Source organism: Salvia hispanica, chromosome 1 (assembly GCF_029641045.1).
Source record: "Salvia hispanica isolate PSC_SH4W2 chromosome 1, Shi_PSC_v1, whole genome shotgun sequence".
Taxonomy (NCBI): Eukaryota; Viridiplantae; Streptophyta; class Magnoliopsida; order Lamiales; family Lamiaceae; genus Salvia; species Salvia hispanica.
In genome coordinates, this window is record NC_142692.1 from 63,584,318 (window position 1) to 63,595,419 (window position 11,102).

Here is an 11,102-nt window from a genome sequence, read left to right on the forward strand (position 1 = left end):
ACGACATACTTTGACCAGCCACTAAGGATGCTGATGTAGTTGTTCTAATAATCAGTTTTTACCTATTGGTGATCAATGGGCTGATAACCCATAACCAACAAGGCAAAATAATTTCTACTACTCTCTCTGCCCGAAAAATGTTGTTTATATTTGACTCAGTACGGAATTTACAAATTGTAAATAAGAGTGAGTGCAAAATGTTAGTGGAATGTAGGCTCCACATTTATATATTAGTTTTATAATAAAATATGAGAGTAATAAGTTAGTGGAAAGTGTAGTCCATTTATCAAAAATGGAAAAAAGTAAAGTGGACAACATTTTATGGATGGATTGAAATAGAAAAACTGGACAAGGAGAGAGTACTATAATAATGAGGATCGAATTAACCGATTTGTTTAATCAATTTAACAAATTTTATTCATTTCTGCAGTTTCTACTTACACTCTGAAATAGCGCCTCCCCCTCACAATCTCACTCGAAACTCCTCCGGTAAGAGGCAAGAAACAGAGCCACCCAGCTCGCCTGCGCAATCGCCGTGCCTCCATTCCTCTGCGTCGCCGCCCTCCACCGTTTCCTAGAGCTCAGGTAAGATTCAATTTGTAGTTAGGGCTAATTCAAAATATGTTCTCTTTAATTCTTAGGTGTCACAAAATCCTCCTTTCTGCTTCTTTATCTTGCTCAATTCGTTTAGAATTTACACTTTTGCGTTTCATTTTTTAGCTTTGCTGATTCCTGTTGGGTGTTCGTTTGTGCACTGAGTTGCTTTACATTTCTGAAGTTATTTTATAAATTGTTCTTCTAATCTAATCTATACTTAAAAATGTACTACTATTGTTTTTACTTTACAAGAATCCCATCATTTTGAACCAGTGAACGATCTTAAGTAGTAACACAAGTGTGATTTTGTCATTTCATCTTGGAACCTAGCAGTACCAATGTCTTTTAAGGGGGTTCTTTGATTGCCATGACTCATTATCATATGATTATTCATCTAGGATTAAGTTGTGGGATTGTTTTAGTTGGAGGGGTGGCTATGACTCTTTATCATATGATTATATTAAGTTGTGAGATTCAATCTTATGAACCAGACATAATAAGTACATATTTAATCATGAGATCTAATCTTGCAAACCGAACGGCCTCTATAAGTTACAGTCAATATAGCTTCAAATCATGAGTAGAAATCATAATTCTGTGGAATTCTATCTGTGAGATTATGCATGCTTAACTACAGAACTAAGTATGAAATACTGCTCACATAATCAGCTTCACATAAGTAATAAGTTACCTAGGACCAATCACCAAGAATCTGTCAGATAAAAAATATGTCTCAGTTCTTGCTGAATTTAATATCACACTTCATGAAATAAATTCATGTTGTCTATGTAAATTTCAATCACAACCATAACTGTACTTTTGTCCTCCAAATTTTGTAAATAATATACTCCCCCATATAACATTTAGAACAGTTATCTTTAAAACATCATCAAATTGATGTTCTGCTTTGTGAGTTTACTGAGTGTTATTGGCAATTTGATCTGAAAGTAATAGGAAAACTGCATAAACACAAAATGATCACTCCTAGATGTGATTCTTAAGGAATTTATATTCGTCGATCCAGTTCAAGAGAGCACAGTTTTGTGCCATCTCAGTTTGTAGTTGCTATCTGTTATCCCTAATGATTTCTGTGTTTTATTTGTGAATCCTGAGATATTGATGGATTGTCAACCAGTGTGACTTTCTAAACCTTTGCTGTTATCTTCTTTCTGGGAGAGTGTTTGAAAGCATTTTGTTGTGTTTGCTTTACTTTTATTTTATTCATAATCAGAGCAGATATATAGTAAGTATGTTTCAGTTGCTTGATAATAGTTTAGTGTTTAGATATGTCGTCTCCATGTGTCTCCTCTTTGATGAATACCTTTCTTTGTTTTGTAGTTAATGAAAATTATCATAGCTTACCTCTTATAATAGTTTGTTTTCACTTGGCGTTACAGATACATATCTCACTGCTGCAAAGCTACTGGTGATACTCGCATAATCGTTATACCAATCCATAAACCATGAAACTAGCTAATCTATATCGGCTTGCACGTGGCCACCCAGCTGTGTGTCAAAAAACCAACCTTCTGCAGTACCGTTGTTTTCAACCCGACTTTGTTCCTAGGGATCCCAAATCCAAGCCCAAGAAATACAAATACCCTGACGTCTACGAGCCATATGGACCTAGACCGCCACCTTCAGACAAAATCGTCCAGCTCGCTGAGAAAATTGCAGCCCTGCCTCTCGAAGAGCGAGTGAAAATAGGTCCGACTCTGCATCTCAAGGTAAGCCATCCCAAGTTGGTAGCGCTCGATGTTGAAGGAGTGGACACAGGCGGGGCACGTGGTGGATCATCGCCCAAGGCTGAAGTGAAGAAGGCTGAGAAAACCACATTCGACATCAAGTTAGAGAAATTCGAGGCAGGTGCAAAACTGAAAGTGATAAAAGAGATCCGTTCCTTTACAGATCTGGGACTGAAGGAAGCTAAAGATTTGGTGGAGAAGGTACCAGTTATACTGAAGCAGCAGGTTACAAAGGATGAGGCAAATAGCATTATAGAGAAAATCAAAGCAGTTGGTGGAGTTGCTGTGATGGAGTAGTACTGTTTGAGAAAGTTCATGTTTAATTTTGTCTTAGATACGTCGAAATAATTTGTTTTGACTCTTTAGAGTTTATCATCATTGGTTCTTCTCTCACATCTACTAATTTTGAGTTCAGTACTTACAGTTATTAGTTCCCACATAACAACAAGTTTATATAAGCCAAACACAATACTAAGAAAAAGTGATGCTACGTTTTGAAGATGACAAATTGAAATTAGCATAGCCCTTTATCAAGGATGACACGCATAAATCGAGAAATGATACGCCTTGATAAATAGACCGGAGTTCATTCGAAAATATTTACTCCAGTAATTAAAATTAGGATATAAATAATTACTATAGAGTTAGTGGAGTGGGCCTTATTTGGGGCCCGAACTGTGTTTTTAACGAGTTTGGGTCCAGATTTAAAAAACAGCCCAATTGGAGTTAGCTTCAACCGATTAGTTCAGAGCCCAAAATTGTTAGAAATTAAAAAAATCTAATGTTTTCGTATTGTCTTTTAAAAAGAAGAAAAATGTTATGTGTTGTCATCTCATTAAACGTGTATACACGAACATGGGTGCAAGTAGTGTTTGCACAATGTTTTGTATCAACTGTACTCGGGCAGATTAATAGTCTAGATCATAAAACTCGATCAAATTCTAATTTGTTCTACAGTTTTAAATTTCAATAACGAATCACGAAATTTTATCAAAGTTTGGTATGTCACATGATGATTTTTGTCAGGCAAACACGGCGCTAAATTGGTTCACACACATAAATATTGGTGAAATCGATGAATATTGATTTATATAGTACTTACTATGTATTAATGTGACCACATAAACAAGAAAAAGATATATTTTTTAGTCTAATAAACTAAAAATATAAAATAAACACAAATTTAGTCAAATAAGACAATTGGAAATTTTGAAACTTTATAATTTGTCATTCAAATTTTGAAGAGTGCTAGAATATAGTCAAACTTAATGATTTTACATGCAATTAACTATGTTTTAAGCTTTAAAAAAAAATTTAAAAAAAAAACTATGTTTTGAGCTTTAATGGTTTTTTTTCCATGCAATTAAATGAAAGAAGAAAAACTATGTTTTTCATTTTGTATTACTCACAAAATTATTCACTCTCTATTGCCGATAATTTATTTCTCTTTGAACAAAATAGAACTCATTTATGAGCAATAATTCTGTTTCCTAATATACTAGGAGTAATTCTAAATAAAATGTTTACTGCTATTATTAGCATGCACAAAGGGATGGAGTATTACTCCCTCCATCCACAAGATAATGTTCCGATTGTCGTTTTGGTTCGTTCATTTATATTTGCTTTTTTATTTTGGTTCGTTCATTTATATTTGCTTTTTGATTTTTGGTCAGTAGACCTCACTTCCATTGAATTATTATACAATGTAAACAAACAAATATATAAAGTGGAACTCGCATTTCACTAACATTTTTAACCATATATTTTATTATATTTCATTTGTCCTATAAAAATATAGGCATATAATATGACATAAAAATTAAGACACAATTAGTAAAGTGAGAAGAAAGAGGAGATAGATGGTTAAAATAGTGTTAGTGGATAGTGAGACTCATATTATTATTAGTGTTTTGGTTGTATAAGTGGTAAATAACTTGATATATTAGGTAATAAATTAGGATACCTTTCTATAAATTGATGCCCATATTTTTATGGGATTAACGAAAATAGAAAGTCCATATTCCCTCCGTCTTCAAAGAGTGTGAACTACTCCCTCCGTCCCGGCTAAGATGACACATTCCTTAGCCGGCACGAGATTTTAGGAGTTATTGGTTAAAGTGTTTAATTGGAGAGAGAAAAGGTGAGTGTAAGTATTAAAGTGAAGAGATAAAGAAAGATGAATATTTTAATAGGAGTGAGAAAAAGTGGTTGAGTGTTTTAATTGGAGAGATAAAGTTTCCAAAAAGGAAATGTATCATCTTAGTTGGGATAAACTAAAAAGGAAAACGTATCATCTTAAGCGGGACGGAGGGAGTACTTCTTTTTTCATCCGTTGAAAAGTATGAACTTTCTAATTTTGAAAAATTCGAACAACATATTACCCCTACACATCATTTTATTTATAATTTATATCATTACAATAATGTGTATCCCATTCTCCTCTAACATTATTTCCATTACTATTTTTCTCTCTTATTTATTAAAACTCCGTGTTGAATCTATTGTTCATATTTTTATAAACAGATGGAGTAATTTTTTTTGAGACAGGTAAAGTATTTTTCAAAAGACGTGTCCTAACTCAAAATAAAACTTTAAATCATGAATATAATTTTAAGAAAGGATGAACATTAAATATTGCACAGCTGTACTGTAAAAGCTTAGTTACAATTTCTAATGTCATAGATATGTTTTTTATATTAAATGCGGAAATCTATTTGATGAAAACCCAATTTTGATTTTTTGAGGGCCTCTCTCTGTCTCTCTCTGGTTTCTATCTTCTCTCTCCTCTTTCCATTCTCTCTCTCCTCTCTCCAGAAGGAAAAAAAACCTAAAAGAGCTGTTTACCCACAAGTAAGTTCTCTCTCTTTCTCTCTCCCTCTCTCTATCTTTCAAAATATTATTATCTGGGCGTTTTCTCTCTCTCCGCCTTCCTCTATATCTATTGGAATATTTAATGTGCTCAATTTTACTATTTGGAATTATCTGTATGCGATTCTCGTTCTGATCTACGTCGTCTCATTAATTGTTATTGTAGATCTGTTATCGTGTGAATCTGTGTTCAGATCTGTGACAACGTGCCCAAGATTCAATCTTTTGATTAGGGCACTTGTTTTCGCTAGCTATGGATGTCTTGTTTATGGAAATTTGTTATTTTGCTGGAATCTGTTTGATCTCAAAGAAGAATTATTATTCTATGTTTTACTTAGTTTCAGATCTTATGGTTTTTGCAGTTTTTGGTATATCGCCCAAGATTAATTTTTTGTGTAGTTTTATGATAATGTTAGGTGTAAAACGGTTGAAATTCTCAAAATTTGAATTTTGGGTTGATTAGATCATTTCTACATTTGGATGGTGTTTACTTCTTGGTGGTTTGATATGTTCACATGTTTAAATGTTGGTAAAGTGGAAATATTTGGGTACTTAATTTAATGAATGTGGTTACTTCTTAGAGGTGTAGATTATATGGATGATGATAGCTTAAGGAATTGGGGTTATTATGAACCTCCCCTTAAAGGGCTCGGTCTCCAGCTCATGTCGTCGCTGACAGAGCGAGACACGAAGCCTTTCCTAACCGGGCGCAACAATCCTGTGATGGTCTCAGCGAATGGCGCCTTCCACCACCGTGATTGTGTTGTTACTGAGCCACCGGTCACACACATGGACTACGTTAGGGATAGCTGGATAAACCACAGGGAGAAGTTCTTGCATATGTTCCCGGGGAACCCTTACAGCTCTAGCTCCGTTCTTGCTGAGTCTTCCGGAAGCCACCACGCGATGCAGATGGTGCAGCACCAGCCGCCTCAGCAGCAACAAGAAACAACCAAAGATATTAAGCCAAGCTTGGAAGAGCTGGCTGTGAAGAAGGAAAACGGATCTCCCAAAAAGAGGGCGGCGGCTGCAACCCCCAAAACTCCGAAAGCAAAGAAGCCTAGGAAAAGCCCTGCGCCCAAGGAAAATGGTAATGGTAATGGTAATGGTTCTGCTCAACGTGCAAAAACAGCGAAGAAGAACGTTGAAGTTGTTATAAATGGAATGGATATGGATATTACTGGCATACCGATTCCTGTTTGCTCTTGCACCGGTTCCCCCCAGCAGTGTTATAGGTGGGGATGTGGGGGCTGGCAGTCGGCATGCTGCACCACGACTATATCAATGTATCCATTGCCGATGAGCCAGAAAAGACGTGGAGCCAGAATTGCTGGCCGGAAGATGAGTCAGGGCGCGTTTAAGAAGGTTTTGGAGAAACTTGCTACTGAAGACTATAACTTTGCTAACCCCATTGACCTGAGGACATATTGGGCAAAACATGGGACCAACAAGTTTGTGATAATCAGATAGACTAAAGCATCGGCATTGGCAGCATCAGCCTCGTCCGCGTCCTCCTCCTCCGCATCTGGTCCGTTTTTCATGTATATATCATGTGGCCTCTTGCAGTTATTTCCTTGGTATTTTGTAGCCCTTGAATTATCATATTTATGATACATGTTTGAAATCCTTGACTCTCCCAAACACATTAATTAATTCTCCTTTGTTTACTCAGGATAGGGTAATGGATTATTTCTTTTATTCCTACAGAATGAATTAATGATTTTCAGATTTGCATCTTTCCTCTACTATTATCTTTCTTATGAGTATGTGTTTTTCAATATGAGAAAACCAACAAATGCAGGGAATAATTGCTTCTTTCTGCAACAATACTTTTTTTATAGAATGTCTGTTTGATTCTTAGACAGTGCCAATATATGCAAAAAGAAAATTTGCTACTTTGATTTCAAACTTGATTTAGCTGAAACTAAAAGTGGTACTAGTAGTAGTAATTTTTATAAAAATTGATAGTGTAGATTTTCCAAACCTAAAAGTGAAAAATAAATATTACTGTACTCCATATAATCATAGGGTATTTTTAACACTTAATTTGAAAAAAATTTATAACATAGTTTGAATTCAAAAATAGGAAGTCCTGAGAGTAGTAGTCTCTATCCTATGCTATTACTGGGTTTTGATGTACGATTATGACTTATCGCTGCTGCCTACAATAAGAGGAGCCCACCATTATTTCCTCGATATTTTGCTGACAAAAGTTTATGATATATTGTGATTGACATGATTTTTCATATCCAGAAGTTATCTGTCTCTTTCGTTATAAATAATCTAGTTATCTTCACAAGACATCATTGGTTGGAGATAAGTTCGAAAATTATTTTTGGAAAATGTTGTCTGATAAGAGTGTCTATGTTGGGAGGACAAGCTGCCTCCACCCCCCTTCTTCCACAGCCATGGCAGAGCCGCGGCTTGCCGTTTCCATGCAATAGGGTGCCACAGCCCGCGCCCAACCCCTTCTCTCTCAGCCGAGGCCCAGCTGCAGAGTCGGCGCGCCCATGTCCGTGCCCCCCTCACTATAGGGAGCTGCGGCCCAGCCACCCCTTGCCCGGTAGCCGCGGGTCCCTTATTGTAGTCACCCTAAGTGACATCACCTTCAAGCAAACTTGCGTAGTACTCCCTCCGTTCCTTGTTAATAGAGACATTTCTTTTCGACATGAAGTTTAAGAATAGTGTGTTAAATAGATGGTGAAAAAAGTATGAGAGAATAAAGTATGAGAGATGAAGACAGAATAAAGTAAAAGGAGAATTATTTTTTGCTAAAAATAAAAATAACTCAATTAACTTAAAACTACTCAAAATAAAAAATGACTCTATTAATGTGGAACGGGGGAAATAGTATAACTAAAAAAAAGAATAAAGTACAAGACAAAGAAAGTAAAAATAATGTAGTACTATTGATTTTTGTTATAAATTAATACTCCTATAACTCAACTACAATGATATAATTCAAATTAATACGACAAAGCTAAAGTTAAAAAAGGAGGTACAATAGTAACAGTGAATGTCTATGACAAATGAAATTATTTTTAGGTTTTTGAATATAAGAGTGTTCACAATAAGCGGAAAAATCACTAAATATCCCATTTCACTTTTATTATACTATTTGGTAAGTGAATCCTACCTTCCATTAATTCATTTATCACATTTTATTATAAAATTAATATATAAAAGTAGATCATATATTCCATTATCACTTTACTTTATAAAATCAAACAATTTCTTAAAATATGAGCCGGTCGTAACATTTAATGATGGACGGAGGAAGTATGAGTTTGTATCCGATTAGAAGCGAATATTTGATGCTATTTCTTTATTCTATCTTTTCTCATAATTATACTATGTGTTTGTTCGTTATGTTTTATTTTTCCTCAATATCTACCATTTTCCTCAATATCTACCATTTTCCTCCTGCTACTGCAATGCTATAGCCCATCCACGTTTTTATATCAGCATTATTTTTATATTTCATTTTTAATTGTTGGTATCTTAAATAACAAAAAAATAAATTGAAGGCAAACTGTTAACAAAGGAATAAAGATCAGAATCATCCAAGGAAGGAAATAGAATTAAATCAGTATAAATTGATTTATATTGATTGAGCAATTGATTGTAAATTGATTCTAGGAAATCATACCATATACACATATGTAAAACTCTATATAAAGAGTAGTGAGAACCGATGAATAAAAGACACACAATTTCCTACAATCTATCTCTTATACACTACTCTTCTCTCTTCTATGGCCGATACCAAAAACAAGATGGTATCAGAGCGGGGGTGAGACTCAGAGAAGTCTCATCACTGTCTCGGACCAATCTCAAACCAAAAGGCCAAAATCCGGCAGACCCTGTTCAAATCACCAAACCATGTCAGAATCCGATGACAACCAAACACCGAAACCAACAGAAAATGAGCAATTCGCTCGATTATTCGCTGAGTTTATGCGCACCAGTATTGCACAAAGCCAGCAAATCATACCTACAATTCTTAACCAGCCAGAACCCAAAATTGAACACCACAGATTTGATACCTCACCGTTACAGATCGGAACCAAACTTAATGGCGAAAATTACTCGCTTTGGGCCATCCACATGACAGCGGCAATCAGCGGGAGGGGAATGTTGTCTCACATTACTGGAGTCCCATCCCCTCCTGCAAGAACCGATCCAGCCTTCGGAAGATGGCAGCAAGGGGATCACTGCGTATTCACGTGGTTGATTCAAAACTTGGAGGAGAAACTAGTCAACCGAGTGTCTCAATACCCATCAGCCAGAGACGTATGGAAGAGCCTGGAGATTACGTACGCAAGCGGAGGTGACAAGATTCAAGTGTATGACCTGTACACAAGAGCAAACAGGTTAAAACAGACGGATGAATCTCTGGAAGATATATGGACAATCCTCAATGATCTATGGGTCTCGATCGACCAGAAACAACCCAATCGGATGAAACTCCCAGAGGATATTGAAATCCATAATGCCGAAAAAGAAGAACAGAGACTATACCAACTTCTCGTAGCCCTAAACGACAAGTACGAAGGGATCAAGAAAGAAATACTTAGATTGGATCCACTACCATCCGTAGAAGTAGCATACGGAATCCTTCGGAGGGAGGACACTAGAGCGAGCGTTCTGAAATCAGGGGATACCGGGGCTACACAGGGAGTCGCGGCTGGACTCATTGCAAGGCAGCCATGGCCGAATCAAGCCACTCACCGAAATCCCCCTCAACGAAGCGGCGGAAATACCGGCGGTAACTGGAGCAAGAAAACGGAGGAGGAGAAACTGAAGCTCACATGTAATCATTGTGGAAAGAAAAAGCATACTCGGGAAACATGCTTCGAACTCCATGGGTACCCGGAATGGTGGGAGGATCGCAAATCTAAACAGAATCAAGCGCCGTTTCGAGGGGGAAGAGGAGTAGCTGCCGTCGCGAATAGAGGGGGAGAGCCGGCTGCCACCGCCGGGAGCAACACCGAGGCCACAACAATCCGAGGCGGCAGCCAGCATGGACCGGAGGAGATAACCCTTGGTACAGTTTCCTTCGCGAACGGCGGAAATGGAGTGGAGGCGGAAGGGGGTAAGTTAGGGTTTGGGGGTTTACCCTCAAGCCCTACCTTTTTTGAAAAATTAGGAAATGCACCCCAACCTATTAAGTATCCTATGATTCAACCCCAAAGATCCATAAAATTCGAAACTCAGCCTCTCATTTTTAAAAATCCCAAATCTGCCCCATTACTTTGCCAGAATAAATTTCAGCCACTCGAAAATTTGTCCGATAATTTGCCCGAATCATATGCTCTGTCCATATCCTCTGATGCCAAGAATGACAAATGGATTTTTGATTGTGGAGCTACAGATACTATAACTTTTGATAAATCTGATATATCTAGTATGCACAGGGCACCAAAAAGTCACATTCAAAATGCAAACGGAGAGTTGACGATAGTAGAGGGAGCAGGAACTGTTAAAATCTCACCCAGTTTGACATTGTCTAATTGCCTATATGTCCCCTCTATGTCACATAAATTGCTATCTATTAGTCATGTGACTAAAGAGTTGAATTGCACTCTCCTAATGCAACCCAATTTCTGCCTTTTGCAGGATATCAGGACAGGGAAAATTATTGGACGTGGCACTGAGCGGAATGGGCTGTATTATGTGGATGAGATAGAGCAACACGGAAATGCTATGATAGCTCACGGGACGGCTGACAGGGAAGCTTGGTTGTGGCACCGCCGTCTAGGACATCCTTCATCGGGTTATTTAAAATTGCTTTTTCCTAAATTTAGTAAGGATTTGTATTGTGAAACCTGTGTTTTGGCCAAAAGCCACAGACAAACCTACAAATCAAATAATACCAGAGTTGATTCTTTA

General features: G+C 37.0%; 1 protein-coding gene and 2 pseudogenes across 3 annotated transcripts; all 3 read left to right on the top strand.

Moving 5' to 3' along the window:
* Window positions 1-401: 401 nt before the first annotated feature.
* On the top strand, window positions 402-2,735 carry LOC125219453 (uncharacterized; annotated as a pseudogene). The gene is made up of 2 exons (XR_016137384.1): window positions 402-585; window positions 1,995-2,735. The product of XR_016137384.1 is annotated as an uncharacterized LOC125219453 (transcript).
* Window positions 2,736-5,036: 2,301 nt separating this feature from the next.
* Window positions 5,037-6,881, top strand: LOC125223103 (protein BASIC PENTACYSTEINE2 pseudogene; annotated as a pseudogene). The gene is made up of 2 exons (XR_016137387.1): window positions 5,037-5,192; window positions 5,792-6,881. The product of XR_016137387.1 is annotated as a protein BASIC PENTACYSTEINE2 pseudogene (transcript).
* Window positions 6,882-9,070: 2,189 nt separating this feature from the next.
* LOC125222984 (uncharacterized) lies at window positions 9,071-11,102 on the top strand. Its single transcript, XM_089069366.1, has 2 exons — window positions 9,071-10,305; window positions 10,830-11,102. Exons 1-2 carry the CDS (start codon window positions 9,093-9,095, stop codon window positions 10,865-10,867), a joined length of 1,251 nt encoding a protein of 416 aa, XP_088925492.1. The 5' UTR covers window positions 9,071-9,092; the 3' UTR covers window positions 10,868-11,102.

Coding starts and splice junctions, on each gene's coding strand:
- LOC125222984 (XM_089069366.1), top strand. CDS start 9,093: ATGTCAGAATCCGATGACAACCAAACACCGAAACCAACAGAAAATGAG. Junction 10,306..10,829: donor TGGAGTGGAGGCGGAAGGGG/GTAAGTTAGGGT, acceptor TGCCTTTTGCAG/GATATCAGGACAGGGAAAAT.